At 33.9% G+C, this 21,712-nt stretch overlaps 1 protein-coding gene across 17 annotated transcripts in view; it reads right to left on the bottom strand.

Moving 5' to 3' along the window:
• Nucleotides 1–1,603: 1,603 nt before the first annotated feature.
• SLC16A7 (solute carrier family 16 member 7) overlaps nt 1,604–21,712 on the bottom strand; it is a 176,619-nt gene continuing 156,510 nt past the window's right edge. For all 17 annotated transcript variants that reach the window (XM_057556864.1, XM_007179723.2, XM_007179720.2 and 14 more), the window contains 2 exons: nt 17,490–18,308; nt 1,604–11,262 (listed from right to left, as the gene is read on the bottom strand). In XM_057556864.1, the coding sequence (XP_057412847.1) occupies nt 10,976–11,262; nt 17,490–18,308 (1,106 nt within the window). In that variant the 3' untranslated portion in view covers nt 1,604–10,975. The remainder of the gene's footprint in view (nt 11,263–17,489; nt 18,309–21,712) is intronic.

Consider the following 21,712-nt stretch of genomic DNA (forward strand, 5'->3'; position numbering starts at 1 on the left):
GTATATTCAAGCTTGCATCTTAATTGAAGTCTAGTAAATAATTAAGTCTTATAGTAAACGTCAGTAACTGAAAAACATTTACTGGACCTTTATAAGTAGGAATTCATTAGGTCAAGGAATGAGAAAAAACATAGGTTTATGGAATAGCATGAGGCAAAAAAAAAATTGGCAGATTTATGAAAATAAGAGACCCATGTGACTATATTTTAGTAATCATAAAAGGATTTATTAAGAAATTAGTTTGGAAAGGTAAGTGGTGGTAGGTAACGAGAATTTTAATACCATGCTCAGGACTTTAATCTTTTTCCTTCACAAAACGGAGAGTTCATTGAATATTTGTGAGGGTGACAGTGATTTGATAGAAATCTGGCTAGAATGTGAATAAATATAAGGGGAAATGGACTGGAGGATTAGAGATACTAGAGAAAATGGACTAGAGGATTATATACTAAAAATAGACTGGTAAAGACCGATGTAAACTAGAACAGAGACCACAGGTGGAGTGCGGCAGTATAGTAGAGGGAGATGGTAGAACATTATTGATTTGGTTGTAGGTTTCTTCTACAGTTGCATTACTTGTCTTATTTTTGTCTTCTATCTTGATGAAAAATGATTATTAAAAAATGCTACTATCCCTCGGTGTACAAGTCAAAATCCTTTGACCAGTATGTCTCTAAAATCAATCCCTAATCCCTTCTCTGATCTCATCTGCTGTGTCTCCTCTTCATTTTCTCTGTTCCAGTGAGGCTGAACATCTTGCCCTTTCTTGAACTTGCCAGACATGCTCCTGGCTCAGACTTTCACACTTACAGTTTCCTTCGCTTGGGATGTTCTTCATTCAGAAATCTGTATGTCTTATTCCTTCACCGCCTTCTGGTTTTTATGCAAATGTTACCTTATCTACATTTTCCAGGGAGGGAGGCAGAGCAAAGAGGATTTTTAGGACAGTGAAACTACTCTGTATGATATTATAAAGGTGGATACATGTCATTATAAATTTGCCCAAACCCATAGAGTGTGCAACACCGAGACTGAGCCCTGATGTAAACTATGGGCTTTGGGTGATAATGACACATCCCTGTAGGCTCATCAGTTGTAACAAATGTACCGCTCTGAGAGGGGACACTGATAATGAGGAAGGCTATGCATGTGTGGGACGGGGCATATATGAGAAATTTCTGTATCTCTATTCCATTTTGCCGTGAACTTAAAACTTCTCTAAAAACTAAAGTCTATTAAAGAAAAAGTTAAAGGAGGGAGAGTAGGCCGGGAAGGGATTTGAGGGGAAACTTCTGTGGTGCAGGTAATGTTCTCTTCTTGAACTGAATGTGTCCCCTCTGTGTAAATCTAGTAAACTGTATATACGTGAAAACAACAATAGACATTCATTTCAGTCCTTAGGAATGGCTTGCATTTTGGCTGTGTCTGACTTCCATTGACATTAATCGGTTATGTACATTCAAAAAAAAGAAGTGCCCTAACAACTGAGGTGATGTGGGAAATTATGTTTTGATTAGCATAGTTTAGCATAACATTTAATGGTCCTTAAAAAAAAGCAGTGCCGATTTCATTTTAAAGTTTAACATAAACATTTATTCGTCATTTTAATTTTAAGTTAATAAGCAATACAGGTTTTTTTCTTACATATTATATAAATATACATGCATATACTTTCTAAGAAACAGCCTAGGCCTGAAATAAAAATTAGTGAGCAGTAAGAAATAATAATTAAAATACAATAATAATAGAGTACAAAGGAACACATACAGTGCTAAATTGCATAATTCAGACAAAAAAGATGTAATTTTTTTTTGCACTCCTCTCCCTGCAACTCCCTCCAGAAAGGAAGAAATAAAGCTCAGCAGACAGGAGCACTTATGATCAAGGTAAATATTGGAAAATAAGTAGCACCTTTGGTTAATAAAATGATTGTCAACATTTATTTCCAGGAAGCCTAAATTGAGCATTTCTGATTTTGTAAAGAAAATAAAACTAGTTAATATGTACCATGAAGTTTAGCTGTTGCATATTTCAGCATTTGCATAGAATGTTTACTGATAAAATAAAAATAAACCTTTAAAACAGTATTAATTTTAAGATAAAGCAAATGCTACATGTTTGTTTTCCCAATTTTTAAAAATTAGCCAGAGAATTCCCTTTATATACATTGAGTCTTTGAAAATTAGCCAGAGAATTTTTCTAATATATATTCAGTCTGCATCATAGAATACTGTAGTATTCATTTAATAATCTAGGTCCATCAATTCATTTCAATTAAGGAATTATTTTGTGCCTAGCACTTTGCTAGGCATTAAAATTATTATAACTAAGATAATATCCTTGTCCACAAGGAGCTCACAGTCTAGTAAGAAATAGATGAATTTGAAAATATATTCAAAACCACAGGCAAAATATGTACTCCCACAGAGTAATTCAACATTTGGTTTCAAGTTAGTTATATAGTGAAACTTAAAAACCACAATAGAGATTTTTCTAAAATATTTTGTCTATATAACATCATAGTATAAATGAAAGTTAGGCAATAAATGGTTCAGTAGTCAAACAAGCTTGCTTAAAAATGAAGTCGGAACATATTGAACTAAATAAACTTTTAAAATGACCAACAATATAATATATTCCTGATTTAAATAAATCTACACTATATTTACATTAAAAACAAAATACATATTTGTATGAAAATACCAGTTCTTTCATTTTTGGTTAATTTTGTCCCACATATTTTATTTGCCCAGTTCAGAACTACTACATGTACAAAAAGTACAGACATAAATATATATTCCAAGATCAAATCACAGTCACTTTAAGTACCTTCACCTGTAAGAAGGCAAAAAGAAGAGGGTTCTATTTTTAAACTTTGACAGGCATTTATATTAATTATTTTATAGCTTTTTGATTTTTTTAAGAAAATGAAATATGTACAGTGATGATTTAGGTTTAAGTTTTTTTCACTTAAAAATCATAAAAATACAGCCTAAAATATAATTTATATTAAAAAAAAATAATTCTATAGATTAACCCCTAAATCCAATCCCTAAAGATTTCTTGCAAAAGTTATCTAGGTTCAGCTATTGCCAAGGAATGCCTTAGTCTGTCTTATTAGAAACATGTCATTATGTATAACTTTTATCCCAATAATCTTACTTTTAATATTTGCCCAAATGTAATAATGGGATAAGAAAAAACATGTGTTGAAGAAATACAAGTAGTAAATGAAATGTTTTCAAAAATTCCTTAAAAATGGGGAATTATTCATTCTAGGAAATGTTAACCAACATGCTGGTTTAAAATATTTGGGAGAACGTGCTTTTAAATAAAAAGCTTCAAATCGAATGTAAAAGTTTAGCAAATATTTGAAAAGATCCTGCTCTTCCATCTTCAAAAGAGGGATTTCTACGCCGAATATCTAAGTAATGTGCAATGCCATTTTTACCATCATTACGAAGAAAGAATCTTATGTTATTAAGTTGATGTACTCACTGTAGCTACAGACTCCCCCCCCCCCATCACAATGACAATGCACATTTAGCATCTGGATGTCAGTTTAGCTGAATCTAAGCAAACACGTCCAGACATGTCACTGACTGTAAATGTGTTTAAGGCCCTGTTTATGAAAAAGTTTACTGTGACGCATCAGTTTATCAAAACTTTTATTTAACTACGTTCTTAGTGTAAATATCCTTGATGAACTAAGCAAACAAATACTGAGTACAGATTCCTGTTTTTACACTTTTACAGAGCGAATTCCTATTAGCAACCACTCTTTCCCTTCACCAGGGATTTTATTTAGGAGTGTTTTTCTTTTTCTTTTTTTTGAATGAAAGCAAAAGGGAAAAATCTAGGTATAAGATCTAGATAAGATGGGGCTGCAAGTAGATGGTATCTCTAAAATAAAAGAAACTGTAGTCTTACTGTTGCCAGACACCTGTTGTAGATTTCAGTATTGTTTAAGTAGGTGAAATGACCATTTAAAAAGCAAGAACTTTTGAGATAGATTTTATTCTATTAATTTTATTAACTCATCCTCAGATTCTTAGATCAACAAATATGGTTGGGGTGTTCCCTTCTCTTCAAGGTTACACAGTAGCGAAAATTTCTCGCAAGTTAATAATTTAGCAAACTTGTATTGCACACTCTGTGCTCTGGCATTATACTTTTAGAAAAGAAGTGAGTGAATGATGCTTCTAAAACAAAATATGAACATAAGCAAAATAAAAGGAATTAATGGAATATGGGCACATGGATTCTATAAACAAGTTACTGGTGAGTATTATTTTAATGACTTACATATTGCTATAACAACAGATATTGTGCAAAATCATTCATCCCAGTAGTTATTATGTCCAATTCACTTAGAATTATCTGCTGTGGGAATCAGCAAATATTCTCCAAATTACATTTATAAACGTCATTTTGCAAAGGATGATTCAATTAGGAGAAATGTATTCATTTTGGAAATAAAGTATTTATCAAGTAAGGTTAGAATATGTGTTTCCAAGAAAATATGTATTTAGCCTATAAAGTTCACTATTACAAATAGGATGGCTAATGGAGAAAAAAAGTGGGTTAGAAGTTAAAAGACCTGGTTCTATTTCCACGTCTGCATTTACTCAGAGGATATATATACGTTTAGGCAAAGACCTTACCTGCTCTAGTCTTATTCTGTCAAAATGCAGATATCTAACAAACCTAACTTTAATATATCAAAACCAAAATGCAATACAAGTCAAAACACAATTACATCTAATGCTTAGAAAATAAACATTTTAGTTTACATGTCCTTTCTCACTAAATCCAGAAATATTCATGCTTTAGTTAGAAATAGAAAGCATGTGGCAGAAAAATAAAGTCCATTAAATAATATATCAGAAACTTGTACTCGAATGAACAAGTTATATAAACTGAGTCTAACTTAAAAACGTTTTTTTAAGATGCATATAAATGTAAAACAACAACTAAAAACTCAGAATAAAACACTTAGAATATGTTTGAAAATTTCACCCTGAAATTCATACGCGGTAAGAATCCCATTCTTTTGTTCATCTGAATAGAACTTTTTACTGACTTATGTCTTAATAGAATGTTGAATACCAATGTTTTCATACAGAGCTCTCTAGCTTATTTTGCCATATTTGAATTTGAAACAAAAAATAAATTTTTTTTAACCATGTGAAGAAAAATATTTGCTGATATGGTAATGAATTTGTGGTCACAGAATCATAGCCTACTGAAATACTCCTGAATATTACTCACCTTATTAACAAGTACATATGAAGACTGAAAAACATCGAGATTATGCAAGTAGTGGAGATATAACTAAACCCACCAAAGAAACAAACATGCTGCACTAAAAATGTCCATAATTAGATAAAAAATGCTAAAGAAGTTGGCCTAGACATTATGAAAAATGAAGAAAGAAAAATAATTTTTAAAAGTTATTTAAAAAAATAATCATAGAAAAAAAGGAGGGAGGAATGTACACAGCATGGGGTTGGGATGGGATAAATAATTTGGTCTAAAAGTTTTCATATGTCCCACTAAAGTAAAAAATTCCTTTTTGCAATATTCCTTTTCCTCTTAAAGTAGAGACCTAAAGTTATGATTCTCATTGCTATAATAATTCTTTCATGAACTGAACATAAGTGAAATAAAGTGAAGGCAAAGCAGAAGACTAAGACCAGATCATAGGACCTTGTGAAGCATTAAAACCTAAAGTGTACAATTTGATAACAAAGAAGAGAAAATCAGAACTACAGAAAAGAATGTGAACTCAGCAAATTATTCATTTTTTAAAAACTATCAATAAAGATAGTTTGTGATTTTGATTATACAAGCATTATAATTAATTACTAATAATTGGGCTTTTCATGTTATAAGTGCATTTCTCAAATGTAAGATCGTGCACATAAATATGTAGAAATCAAAACCTAAAAAATAAGTAGGATGAGTAAAGATTGTAATTTCAATTTTTATCTCAATGATTTTGATGCTCTTTGGTATTGTGAATTGTCATGGCAAGAATCTAGTTGTTATGATGTATCTGTGATGTAATTGCATTGAAAAAGCCTACAGGATGACATATAATGATGCTATGCTGTGATGGTAAGCTTTCTCAAAATTTCAGGCACTTTAAGAGAGTTACAAACATCCAGAATAGTAAATGTCAAGGACAGGAATATCGATTTTTCTAGATTCTTAAAAGTCATATTCAATTATCGATTTATCATGCATAAGGAAGATTCATAATAACAAAATATCTTCTATAATATAAGCACCTTCCTTATTCAGGAAACCTCAAGCCTACAGTCACATGAGTTCCCTTACTGGTGAAGATGAGTGGTCTTAGCCAAAAGTATACACTGATGACTCCAGGAATATGGTCATTGCTGCAAACCAAATATATAGGACCAGATGCAGCATGAGTGACTTTGTGAAAGATGTATGACATTAGAAGTGCACCATCTGAAATAGAGCTAAAGAGAACAATATTCTAAGGATGCCAAAAGTCTAGAAGAAGAAGACAAAAGCAATGGCACTTGTTCTCTCTGTAGAAGAAAGGGACGGAAAGGAGAATAACAATACAGATGTTCAGGAAACTTGAAAAATTAGTTACAGTGTAGTGGCAGTTGCATTAAGTGATGCAAATAAATATACACTGTGTAGATGAACCAAATCTTTTGTATCTCATAAGACTTTTACAAATTTTTGGTAGCTTGGGATAATCCTATAAGTGAGAATCACTATAATTCTGAACATAATGTTTCATAGTAAGTACTTTTTATTTTTGAGTCATAATAAATAGCAACTAATATGGGAATTACTTATCCATAAAGAAAATAGCATTTTCCCTCTAAACCCAACCTCAGGGAAAATATATTATGCCTGAGTCATATAAATATTTCATTATTTTTATGAAAAAAGTCACAGTGAAGCAATTACAGCTATTATATAATCATTAACATTATTTGGGATAATTTGCATTGGTTAGAAAAGCAGGCAAGTTGAAATTATATATTCAGGTTATAGCAAATGCAGTCTATAATAAACACTAAATAAATCATAATACAGATTGCAGTTGAATCTAATTGGTTTATCACATAGTGTTTAATTTTTTTGTATCTGTATTTTATCTACTATTGTATCTACAGCTTCTAGGGGGAGGTGGCATGGCAGTGAACACCCTAGGAGCTCTTTCTGCTTTTAAGTAAACCTGAGTTTTTGTTCTGGTTCTGTCACATACTACCTTTTAACTTTGGGTAATTTGTGAACTTCTTTGTATATCTGTTTTTTGTTTTGTTTCACTCGTCTATTACATCAGGCCAACAGCCTCTACCTGTGATTCGATTTGAATATCAAATAGGCAAAATGCAGGAAACATAAATATCCATTCCCTTCCCACTTCACATCCTTTTTCCCTATTAATTTGAGCCTAACAATCATGATTATTTATTTTGTTTTATTAAAAGCCTGCAACATTGTACATGTAAGAGGGGTTTTTTTAAAAGGTATTTTTGGATGGAAAATAAGTTTCAACTAACTGATTAAGTATACCTCTACATTTTATAACATCAATATAAAAACTTACATTTTCAGCATACATCTTATGGTCTTTTTTTCTGCCAAGTACAGCCAGAGACAGATGAGTAAAAAATACCTAGATTTTTAAAGTGTACATTCAAATATATCAAACCAAATTATTTTACTTATTTCCTAGTGTCCAGGGGAGACCCATGAGATAAGGTGGTTAGAACTTGGTACTAAAGAAGTGAAATTTATGAGCCATGTCAATTTACACTGAGAAAACATCCCGTCTTCCAATGTGAAGCACACCAGAACCTGACCCAACTGCCTCTTAAATGTGTGCTGGTTGGCTCCAAAAAGGATCAAGAAAGAGGATGGGCATATGTCAGGACATGTCTATATCCCATATTGCATTCATAAATTAGTGAAGGAACATTTAAGATTAAATGGTGAAAAATACGAGGGGTCTTGTTATCACAAATGGAAAAATACATAAACTAGCCAGTGATCATGAATTATTTTGGTACCCAGGTTTATGATAACCTTCCTTCTGTACAATTCCATAACAGAAAAATGGACTAAAAGGTATTTTAATGGTTTCTGACTTTGCTTCATGCTTCATCTTGACCATCTAAAGCCTGTCATTCCCTTGAGGAAGAAATACTTCCTGACTAATCACTAATTGTTGCAGAAAGCCAACTATATTTTCTCCTTCATTTAGGCAACTTTATAATAATAAATGCTCTAGGTTGATATTTTCTTCTCAATCTCTGAAAGATTCTGTTCAAGCAACAAATATTCTAACAAGTTCAAGGGATTTGGGAGAGTAAACAACTTGAAACATTTATTTTACCCTGAAACAATTCTGAAACCTGTGTGTGAGTTTATATCACTGTTTCAAGTGTGTTGTGATTTAACTTTCAACATTTATTTATAGGAATTAAGATGCATCCATATTTGTAACTTTGTGCAGTGCTACTGCCAGGCATGACTGTATACATCATATCATGTGCTTTGAATGTGCAATTTCACTTCCCTTTCTTTTTTAACAATTTAATATAATCAGTGTTAGAAATGAAAAGTTAAAGAAGATGATCAAAGAGCAATAGAACAAATACAAATTGGTTTTGACTTGACAAGAACCTCAGCAGCAAGTAAATAAACCTCCTTCCATGGAGAAAGCCACTGGAATGCACCCACCAGCAGGTGATAAAAAGGACTATGCCTTAGCCCTAAAACCCCATGATCATTACTTGTCCCAGAGGTCTATTATCTATATTAATTTAAATATGTATCTTCAGAGAATTCAAGGCACTTTTTTGGAAACATTTAAGATTGGAAAGCTACTGAACAATTTATGATGTCACACTTCTTATGACAAGTCAGAGTTGAATACAAACACTAATAATATGAAAATAGCTCATTCAAGACTCAAGATTGGGTGAAACTAAATTAAGAACAACTATATATTGTCACATTTTCCCTGATTTATTTACCTATGGTATTGGCACATATTGTTTTAGTTAATATTTTAAAAATACAAATACCTTTCTCTATGCAAAAAAGTGAATGTTAATTGAAATATGGAATTTTATATAGCTTGCTAAACATGAGCCACATGCTCAAACAGTGCCTAAAGTTTACAAATCAAATCCCTAGTGTTAATTATCACAAAAACTTGGAATCCAAGTGCAATCCTAAAGGAAATAAGAATAGCACCTGCCTCTACTGCAATAATAATAGTAAGAAGAACGGCAAATTCCTTTTGACATCTTAAGAATGATATTACTTCAATAATCAAGCACTAAATTCTTTTTATTAATCATGACCTTAATTTAAACTTCAGATTTATAAAGGTGAATATTTATAACTTTATACCTAATGTATAAATTCTTTCTTGTTTAAAAGTACTTACTCAAAATGGTATTTATAGTTCTGAATGCACAGATCTATCCTATGCCTCTGTATTCAAGAGTGATTCAGTCCCAGATGTTTTCACATAGTTATGAAAATGAGAAGCTGCTAAATTAACCTGGGTTGGCATGTTGCAGGCTTCTTTCTATCAAGTTATAAACTAAATCTACACTTTCCAAGTATATATCAAATCATACACAACCTCCAGTTCTAGAAGCCGTTTTTAAGTCTCCTGGTTTAGTTATGCTCGCAGGCAGCAGGAAAGCTTCTCGGTAGAGGGTGGAATTTTCAAGTGCTACCTTTCCTATAATATGAGATATTTTCAGTGGCTGAGCAAAAAGCCTGTTTGGATTTCTGTGTTTTGCTTTTGCTTGTCATGGAGAAGAGGAAAATGAGAGAGCTTGGAGGGCTCACTATAAGCACCTCCCACTCTTAGCTTTACTCAGATGGATTACTCCTAACAGTAACCCTCTGATCACCACTATATGTTGGGAAAAATTAAAATTTTGCCTATATGTAAGCCTGTCAACCAGGATTCCGGTTGATTCCACTTTGATGTCTCAGTATAACAGTGAGTCTGGATTGAGTTTGGTTAAAAGAAGTCCCTGGTTATTACTTTCTGGATTACTAACTAAAATCCTTTTAAAATCAATAGACAGCTCATTGCTAGGAGTCATTTAGGCTTTTAATTTGATTTACATATTAGTAAATTCTGAAAATTATTTGAGGCTTCTATTCACTAGCACCAGGTACTGGTGGTCCTCCTCAAAGAAATCATGTGCGTGCATGAATCAGATCGGACAGTGCTCTGAAATAATGGTTTCAAATGGAGTTTTTTCAAATTTATTTCATATCTGCATATGATTTTTTTTTAACAGCAGTTAGTTGTATTTTCAAATTAAGGCCACCCTCATTTTCACCCATGTTCTTATCTTTAAAATCCACACTGTAAAGTAGTATGCAGATATAACACATTTCTTTTTTCTCCATGGATTTAAAAAAATACAGTGATAATATTCTTTTTGAACTTGTCTTTTTTCTCCAGATGCCCTGTGTGCTTGTTCTTAAGTGTGTGAAAGTCAGTGTGTGTATGTTTGGGAAAAATTCATTTCCTTAAATTCCATTTCACACTTTAATATCAAATAAAAAATGAAATGTGGAGAGGATAGTCTTACAGGATTAAACATACTCCTTCTAACTACTTAAACCAGTGGTTTGGGATTCAGATCTCTATAACCAAGACTGGAAGTCACTGGAAGACTTTAAAATCATTTTAACCACCGCAACCAGAGTCATGTATGGAAATAAGCCCATTGCATGAATTCTTTATATGCATAATCTCAAAATTTAACTGCCCAAATAAGTTTTAAAAAACAAAGTTTTTAAAATTTTGCCATTAAGGAAAATCTCTTTTCCATCCTTAATTATGACTCCTCATTTCAACTAAAAACCTTCTAATATGTTGAAAAAAAAAATACTCCTAAGAAAGTCATACACACTGAAATCAGAGATGTGATTCTTGTTAAATATTAGTTTCTCTTTCTGAGGGATTAACCCCTGATCCTTTTGACTTTTGACTTTTGATACTTTTGACAATAACATCATGACTTTTAGATGTCTTCAAGGGTTCAGATTCTCGGGACTCAGGTGTATGTATTTTCTTCGTTGTCTCTTTCAACTTCTTTTCCTTTGCGAGCAGCCTGTAGTTGATAGCATTGCCAATGAGCAGCCACACGCTGGCTAGGACTACAATAGCCCCACAGGCCACATACATGTATTTATATTGTCCAGTTTCATCCACCAACTTACCTAAGAGACAAAGAATGTCTTTTAAGACAGCATAATAAATCAGCCATAAAATGCTAACATTTGCAAATAAATTCTTCTCCACACTGCATACCTATTTCTTATTTAAGTTAATAATAAATGAGCATTTAGTAAAGAAAAAAATATTCTAGATTATGCATAGTAAAGGTATATGCATAGTAAAGGCATTTACAGACACATTTACTTCCACATATGCATAGTAAAGGCATTTACAGACATATTCTGCATTATATTACCAGTATATTAAATTTATTGAAAATTACTACCCTTAATAAAAGTGTACAACCAAGACAAGCTAGGTATATATGTGCTTGTGTATATATTCATAGATACATAAATGTGTGAGATACATTTTTAAACCTACATGTGTAGAAATACATATACATATTTACAAATGTAAACATATATGAATAGATTTATAGCACACATATTGAGATTGCTTCAACCTTTCCACATTTACTATCATTTCGATAAAGAGGAAAAATTACATTCTTTAGGACAAATTCAGAGGCTTTTATAAGGTTCCTAGTGGGGGTAATATTTACTAAATGCTTTCTCTATATGCCTAGCACTAGGCTAAACGCTTTATTTGTAATTTTGCATTTAATCCTTACAAGATCACTTCGTAGTAATTTGACCATGGTTACGTAGCCAGTGAGTGAGTGGCAGAATCTGGGCTCTAAGCAGTCTGTCTGCATCTTGTATTCTTAACTACTCTGTAAAATGGCTTCACCAAACCTCTTGGTTAAGTGTCATGTCACTTTTTAGGCTAATCACAGTTTTTCACTTTATCTGAATCTAAATTATTAAGGCCAAACTAATCAGGACGGAAGTTTTTGTTCCATTTGATTATTGAGAACATTGAAAAACTAGCCTGGTGCCATATAATTGCAAAGCTTCCTGACTTTTAAACATGCTTCAGTTTATGCTGTTTATACTTAGTTTTGCCTTTTGCTTAGGCAGGCATCTAATTCTTAACAATAATTATTACTGGCAAAATTTAGTATACACAAATCCAGATTATTTATCACATGCATATTCCAGGTGATTCTGAAATAGACCTATTTCTTTAGTCAGAATTTCCATCATTCTGGCTTCCCAGGTGAATTCTATCAAACATTTAGAGAAGAGCTAACACCCATCCTTCTCAAACTCTTCCAAAAAATTGCAGAGGAAGGAACACTCCCAAACTCATTCTGTGAGGCCACCATCACCCTGATACCAAAACCAGACAAAGATACTACAAAAAAAGAAAATTACAGACCAATATCACTGATGAATATAGATGCAAAAATCCTCAACAAAATACTAGCAAACAGAATCCAACAACACATTAAAAGGATCATACACCACGATCAAGTGGGATTTATCCCAGGGATGCAAGGATTCTTCAATATACGCAAAACAATCAATGTGATACACCATATTAACAAATTGAAGAATAAAAACCATATGATCATCTCAATAGATGCAGAAAAAGCTTTTGACAAAATTCAACACCCATTTATGATAAAAACTCTCCAGAAAGTGGGCACAGAGGGAACCTACCTCAACATAATAAAGGCCATATATGACAAACCCACAGCAAACATCATTCTCAATGGTGAAAAACTGAAAGCATTTTCTCTAAGATCAGGAACAAGACAAGGATGTCCACTCTCACCACTACTATTCAACATAGTTTTGGAAGTCCTAGTCACGGCCATCAGAGAAGAAAAAGAAATAAAAGGAATACAAATTGGAAAAGAAGAAGTAAAACCGTCACTGTTTGCAGATGACATGATACTATACATAGAGAATCCTAAAGATGCCACCAGAAAACTACTAGAGCTAATCAATGAATTTGGTAAAGTTGCAGGATACAAAATTAATGCACAGAACTCTCTTGCATTCCTATACACTAATGATGAAAAATCTGAAAGAGAAATTATGGAAACACTCCCATCTACCATTGCAACAAAAAGAATAAAATACCTAGGAATAAACCTACCTAGGGAGACAAAAGACCTGTATGCAGAAAACTATAAGACACTGATGAAAGAAATTAAAGATGATACCAACAGATGGAGAGATATACCATGTTCTTGGATTGGAAGAATCAACATTGTGAAAATGACTATACTACCCAAAGCAATCTACAGATTGAATGCAATCCTTATCAAATTACCAATGGCATTTTTTAGGGAAGTAGAACAAAAAATCTTAAAATTTGTATGGAGACACAAAAGACCCTGAATAGCCAAAGCAGTCTTGAGGGAAAAAAACGGAGCTGGAGGAATCAGACTCCCTGACTTCAGACTATAGTACAAAGCTACAGTAATCAAGACAACATGGTACTGGCACAAAAACAGAAACATAGATCAATGGAACAAGATAGCCCAGAGATAAACCCATGCACCTATGGTCAACTAATCTATGACAGAGGAGGCAAGGATATACAATGGAGAAAAGACAGTCTCTTCAATAAGTGGTGCTGGGAAAACTGGACAGCTACATGTAAAAGAATGAAATTAGAACACTCCCTAATACCATACACAAAAATAAACTCAAAATGGATTAGAGACCTAAATGTAAGACCGGACACTATAAAACTCTTAGAGGAAAACATAGGAAGAACACTCTTTGACATAAATCACAGCAAGATATTTTTTGATCCACCTCCTAGAGTAATGGAAGTAAAAACAAAAATAAACAAATGGGACCTAATGAAACTTCAAAGCTTTTGCACAGCAAAGGAAACCATAAACAAGACGAAAAGACAACCCTCAGAATGGGAGACAATATTTGCAAATGAATCAATGGACAAAGGATTAACCTCCAAAATATATAAACAGCTCAAGCAGCTCAATATTAAAAAAACAAACAACCCAATCCAAAAATGGGCAGAAGACCTAAATAGACATTTCTCCAAAGAAGACATACAGATGGCCAAGAAGCACATGAAAAGCTGCTCAGCATCACTAATTATTAGAGAAATGTAAATCAAAACTACAATGAGGTATCACCTCACACCAGTTAGAATGGGCATCATCAGAAAATGTACAAACAACAAATGCTGGAGAGGGTGTGGAGATAAGGGAACCCTCTTGCACTGTTGGTGGGAATGTAAATTGATACAGCCACTATAGAGAACAGTATGGAGGTTCCTTAAAACACTAAAAATAGAATTACCATATGATCCAGCAATCCCACTACTGGGCATATAGCCAGAGAAAACCATAATTCAAAAAGACACATGCACCCCAATGTTCACTGCAGCACTATTTACAATAGCCAGGTCATGGAAGCAACCTAAATGCCCATCGACAGACGAATGGATAAAGAAGATGTGGTTCATATATATAAAGGATTATTACTCAGCCATAAAAAGGAACGAAATTGGGTCATTTGTTGAGATGTGGATGGATCTAGAGACTGTCATACAGAGTGAAGTAAGTCAGATAGAGAAAAACAAATGTCATATATTAATGCATGTATGTGGAACCTAGAAAAATGGTACAGATGAACCGGTTTGCAGGGCAGAAGTTGAGACACAGACGTAGAGAACAAACGTATGGACACCAAGTGGGGAAAGCCACGGGGGGGTGGGGATGGTGGTGTGATGAATTGGGCGATTGGGATTGACATGTATACACTGATGTGTATAAAATAGAAACTAATAAGAACCTGCTGTATAAAAAAATAAATAAAATAAAATTCAAAAAAAAAAAAGAATTTCCATCATTCTGACTAGAATCTAGTTAGTGGCTTGGTATTAAATTTAGCTACTTGTGGGCTTCCCTGGTGGCGCAGTGGTTGAGAATCTGCCTGCCAATGCAGGGGACACGGGTTCGAGCCCTGGTCTGGGAAGATCCCACATACCGCGGAGCAACTAGGCCCGTGAGCCACAACTACTGAGCCTGCGCATCTGGAGCCTGTGCTCCGCAACAAGAGAGGCCGCGATAGTGAGAGGCCCGCGCACCGCGATGAAGAGTGGCCCCCACTTGCCGCAACTAGAGAAAGCCCTCACACAGAACCGAAGACCCAACACAGCCATAAATAAATAAATAAATAAAAATTAAAAAAAAAAATTTAGCTACTTGTGAAATTATTTACTTCAACAAAGTTCTCTGCTTTAATTAGGTAAATGTTAGAATGGACTTATTTGAGTTAATTTGAATAAGTACGATATATACATAAAAAACAAAACAAAAATTGTGTAATTTAATTTTCATTCTATCTTTAGTCAAATATTCCTATTCATACAACGATTATTACATATCTAAATACAAAAACATTAGGTCTTTTGCCCCATCAGAATTATATCATCCCTTTGGATTGCCAAATCAACATACTTTCTAAATGTTTTGGGAATTTTTAGCATCATCAAGAAAGCAGATATGATTTCCAGAACTAAAGTTTCAGCTCTTTTTGAATGTAGCAGTGAAAGTTTGAGTTGAAAAAAATAAAAATAAAAATCATGCTCTCCCTGCCTTTCAGTGTTGTACTAACAAGACTAGTAGCAGTAGCAGCAACCGTATAAGAAGTCACTGCAACAACACCCATTCATTCGAAAGTATTTATTGAGTGCCTACTATATGCCAGACGCCATGCTAGTAGTGACTGAATGCTATGGAGGAAAAGCCAGTCTAAAAGTCAAGGAGTATCAGGGATAACAGGAGGCAGAAACAGGATTAAAAAAATGGCTACTCTTTTATGGCTATAGTCTGAGAGCTTCAACAATGAGCCCCAAATCAATTATTGCCACTGATCCCACTGGTGCAATAGTTTGGCAATATTAACACAATAAGCCCTCAAGGATAGTGAAATTGATGTAATTATTATTAAAATAGGTCTCAGCCCAGGCAGAAATGGCCAAATCAGATTCATTCATTTCCATAGCACCCATCCATTATGCCTATTGACCTGACTTGATTTTTTTCATCCCACCATGGCTGGTGAAATAAATTTTTCTCTGTTGATAGCAAGAATTTTATTGGTAATGGATAGGGTTCTAAAACCCATTTGGTAAAACTAATTCTGTATGAAAAGATAGGCATATATTGGCCAAAATGAATAAGACCTACTGGCTTCATTCACTTTGAAAATTGTTTTGGTGCCCTGGCATACCTATAATGCGAGATATACCACCCAAAGCATCTGTACTAGATACCAGAGCACAGTCCTGGTAGACAGAAAAAGTCAACAACTATACCACTCATTCCTGACCAAATGAAAAAGCTAAAGGTAAATGTCAATGGTGCCTTAAGATTAACAATTTAAGCATGAATTTTCCCACTTTCAAAATGATTCCTGGATGTCATGTAGGAAGACTTTAAACACTGATTTTAAATACACACAAAAAATTTATGTTTAGCCCAGCAATTATTGTGACCATTAGGGGGCAGGCCAAGAGGTCTAAGTTAATACCTACATTTAGCATTAACTAAAGCAATGCTATACAGTGATTACTGAAAAAGACTGGCCAACAAAAAGTATTTAATATTTATAACATTGAAGTCTAAGACTAAACAAAGTCTTAACTTCACAAATGAACTTATACATATGTCTTTACTCAGTATCCTTACTAGATAATTTAGCATAGAGATTTTTTATAGGCATCACTGACAGTATTTTAGATCTTAAAATCTAAAGGTTATTGTTATAAATATGGAATATAAGTATCTGATCAAGAAAATGACTTTGAATGAACTTCCCTTCATTCTTGCATTCCTATTCATATATTCTAATTAGTGAAATTATAAAAGTATTCCTTCCTTAAGCATGTAACAAATTCCATATTAATATAACCAATAAGAAAACAGACCTTGACCTTTTGAGAGCATTACTTCAAATTTTTGACTCATTTTAATAAAAAAGAAGAAAAATCTGTTTATCAGTGATAAAATAAAGTGGAATTTTATTTTTATGATACATTTTTTAAAAACACAAAACAAGTTGATATAGGTAAAAACCTGAAAATTATGCTAATTATCAGTCTTATTTAAATTCTTAAGTTCATAACTCCAGGCTCTGAATGAAATTTTTGTCTAAAATAGACTAATTAGGAAATTTAAAAACACATAGTAAAGGCTAAAATTAACACACCCACAGTCTTTTAGGCAATTAGTATCTATTATTACAAACCACATTTTACACTACAAAGAAAGTCTTGGCTAATGGATATTAATTTTATGCTTTTTGCTTTCCTTGATGAGAAATATTCTTACCAGCAAGAGGAGGACCAAGAAGGACGGGGCAACACTCCACAACTGTGACGAGACCCACAGCACTGGAAAATCTTTGAGCACCAACAAGGTCCATGAGACTTTCAAAGAGGATACTGCTAACACTCCCAAATCCAAGGCCAAAAAATACAGCATACACCACCAGGCTTGGGTAGTCCTCAGCCAACGGGCATAAGAGATGACACAATCCATTGAACAAAACCGCAAAACTGAAGAAGTACTGGATTCGGGGTCGGATTAATTTGGAGTTTGCAATGAATCCTACAGTAGGTCGGGCAAACATATCAACAAAAGCCATAACAGACAGCAAGAAAGCTGCAGAATATTCATCAATTCCTTTGTCTTTAGCATATGGAGCCAAGAATATAATGGGGGCAAAGAACCCCAGAAACATAATGACATTTCCAGATAAGTATATCAGAAATCCCCTATGCTTAAAAAGGGAGAAATCTAAATACTTATCAATTTTTGCCCATATTGATTTCTTCTTATGTTTTTTCTTCATGCCTGGATCAGTCGCTCTTACACCAACCTTATTTTTAGACTTCTTAGTAGTTAGTTTGGGTCCAGCAGGTCTCATAAGGGACCCAGCCACACAGGAGTTCAACAATAAACCTCCCAAAATCAAGAAGCTTCCTTTCCAGCCATAAGTATTAAAGAGGTACTGATTGAAAGGAGCCAGTGTACTTAGGAAAACAGGACTTCCTGCCATTGCAAGGCCACTCGCCATAGGCCGTTTCTTATAGAAGTACTTGCCAAGGATTGTTAAGGCGGGCTGCAGGTTGAAGGCTAGACCTAAACCTAAAAAAAAACAAAACAAAAGGAAGAAAAACACAAACACATTATGCCACTCACAAAAGAAATTACTCCTCAAAATGTACATTCAAGTGAAAATGGCAGAACTAAAAATGCAACAGCACGTAGTAATTTTTAATAATTACGTATTATCAATAGGATGGCACGTAAACAAAAAGGTTCTCGTAACTGGGCACCTGAGATGCATGACAGGTTCATATTCCTTTCTTTTTAAAACACAAAAATAAAACCAAAAACTTCTACTTCTGTTGCAATAATCATAGAATAGGTTGAAACCGGGACAGAATTCATTCATTCTTAGTTACAATCACTTAATTCCACAAACAAATTAACCTCTCTCTATATTTATATACACATATAGAGAATAAATATCTTCCCTGTGGGCAAGAGTGCGTTTAAAATGTGAATACTTTCTTTCAGAGTGGAATAGAGTGAACAGACTAAAAAAGTTGTCATTTATAAATAATCTTAGGTCTCCCAGAGATAGTTCTTTCAAAGCTATGCAAATGATAAAAAACAGTAATCAATTCATGCCATCGATTTCATGCTCTTCATCCCTCACATTTCACATTTCATGAGTACAGAGGTACATGCGTATTAACTAAAAAATAAGTAACTTTTGTTTTGCTTGAAACATATTCTCATTTCAGGGATTAAAGCTGATTGTTTATATAAGTCAAAAGTTTCTACTGTTTCTAGGGACACCTTGACAGTGTTGAGTATCGCCTTTGAGAAATGAATTACTTCTTATAGCTCGCCAAGGAATTATTTGGCAACAGAAACAAATAAGTTTGTTTAGAAAGTAAATACAATTGATTTACACAAACTGTTGATACCTCTCTTTCCCCTTTAGCCTGGGCATTATTCTGTATTATTTTAGGATCTATAGAAGTAAGAATTCTTCTGCATTTACCAGTTTATGTAAATTGAGACAGTATTGCAAATTGGTTAAGTATTAAGATTCTGGAACACTGAGTTCTGAGTACAAATACTTACTGCAAACCTCTAATACAAATTAATACAAATAGTTGTATTAAATATTTGTAATAGGGTTTCTAAAAACTGACAAGAAGGAACCAAGAACATGCTTTGGAGAGTGACAGGGCAGTATGCTCCCTGATTCTACCTCAGCTATACTTGTGAGATATGCAGAATGAGTGTAATTAGATCCAACATTTAAATAATAAAACTATGGTCAGCAGCTTGTAAGTGGAAGAACCCAAATTAAAACCCAGGAATTGTGTTTCCAAGTTCAAATTTCTTTACCTTAAGCCATCCTCCCTCCCTGTGCCCCCATTCTGTCACCTGGAATTTTGCTTTCAGATGTTAATGCAAGTTCTCCTTAGGAGACTGTGGTCATCTATTTCCTGTCTGGCATGGTAAAAGGAACATGAGATTTGAAATCAAAAGATCTAAATCTGCCTCGACTACTTACCTATGTGTGCTACTGGGTAAATACTTAAGTCTTCTTGAGTTCCAATTCCGTCAATAACAAAAAAGGGTTTTGCTAAAATCGAGTAAGGTCTAGAACTTTAAGATGTTATATAATGATGTTGTGATTATTATTATATGCTAATATTTATTTAAAAGTGACAAAATGCTGGGTACTCTCTGTAAAGTACCATATATTCATTTTTTACATTAATCATGACAACAACTCCCAAAGGAAAGAGGTATTATTTTCCCATGTTAAAGACAGAGAGACTGAGCCATAAGGGGGTTTGTTTATCCATGATCACACGGCTCATGTGTGCTGAGTCAGGTTTAAAAGCTAGACCTGTCTGATTTCAGATACCAAGAAGTTTTGGCTGATAATGACTTAAGATAAATCCCTTATAGGTATATTTAATGGTTGACTAGAAGCACCAAAGCCTTTAAGACCCAAAGGAATGGAACTGAAGTTAGAATAACATAAAATGCTACTGATATTTGTGACACAGTAACATCAAAACCATCTTTTCCCTAATACATCTACTTGTGGGCCCAGCCTGAATTCTATGGCCAAATAGACATATGGCTGACCCTTGAACAATGTGGGGTTTAAGAGGGCCCACTCTCTGCATAGCTAAAAATCTATGTATCATTTATAGCCAGCTCTCCTCAGGATTCAACCAACCATGGATCCATGGATCGTGTAGTGCAGTGGACCCCTGCAGTTCAAACCCATGTTGTTCAAGGTCACCTGTATGTAGTATTTCTGCACAAAGGAAAGGGCATTCACTCCACCATGACAATTCTTAGATATAAGAAGATTCTCATTTAAAATGTCAAAGGAGGGACTTCCCTGGTGATCCAGTGGTTAAGAATCCGCCTTCCAATGCAGGGGACGCAGGTTCGATCCCTGGTCGGGGAACTAAGATCCCACGTGCCACAGGGCAACTAAGCTCGCAGGCCACAACTACTGAGCCCACATGCTTTGGAGCCCGAGCGCCACAACTAGAGAGCCTACGTGCCGCAACTACTGAGCCCGTGTGCTCTAGAGCCCGCATGACACAACTAGAGAGAAGCCCACGCGCCGTAATGAAGAGCCCGTGCACCACAATGAAAGATCCTGCATACCACAACTAAGATCCGACACAGCCAAATAAATAAATAAATATTTTAAAAAATGTCAAAGGTGTTTTACCATATCAAAAAAGAAGAGAGTTGTCCATAGGTTGTAAAGAGAAAGATTTTAACATCACTCTTACTTTAGGCTTTAATACATCTAATTTTTTAATTAAATAATACATTAATGCAAGGTTAGACTGATCTAAAGTCATAAAAAGAGAAATACATTTACCTTTTTATCTGTGGGCAAAAGGAAATGATTCAATTTCTTTACATGTTGAAGTCTAATTTTTCTTAAAATTTTGAGTGTAGATTTGTTTAATGCAATTTATTGCTGAGGCTAATAAAGATAGTGTTTTCCAAATGTACATATTCAGGTCAGCTAGTCTACAGACATGCATGAGAAACAACTATAATCAAGTGACAGGATGTCATTTTAAAATATTTGTCTTTAGTGGCAAATGTGCCTTTTAGAGCTTTTAAACAGAATCCTTTAGTAAGAAAAAGAAGGGATATCCATGCAGAGCTCTACCACTAATCAAAATACAGGCAACAACAATTCTATTGTTAAAGCTAATCAGTGAATCCAGGAAATATCTTTTTTGGCACCATTTTTAACCTAGTATGAGTGATAAGTCAGACACTAATAGTAATAAGTAATGAAAATATTTTTTTTTAATGAAGCTATTTATATGCCAGAAAGTCTGTGTCCACGATACCATCTTCACTGTCTGAATATTAAATGTTGAAACAGTAAAAACAAACCAAAGAGGTTTTCTTTTTGACATTTATATCATAACACATAACATGTCTGATAACTTGCTGTTTCCATTGCTTGA

Source organism: Balaenoptera acutorostrata, chromosome 11, assembly GCF_949987535.1.
Source record: "Balaenoptera acutorostrata chromosome 11, mBalAcu1.1, whole genome shotgun sequence".
Taxonomy (NCBI): domain Eukaryota; kingdom Metazoa; phylum Chordata; class Mammalia; order Artiodactyla; family Balaenopteridae; genus Balaenoptera; species Balaenoptera acutorostrata.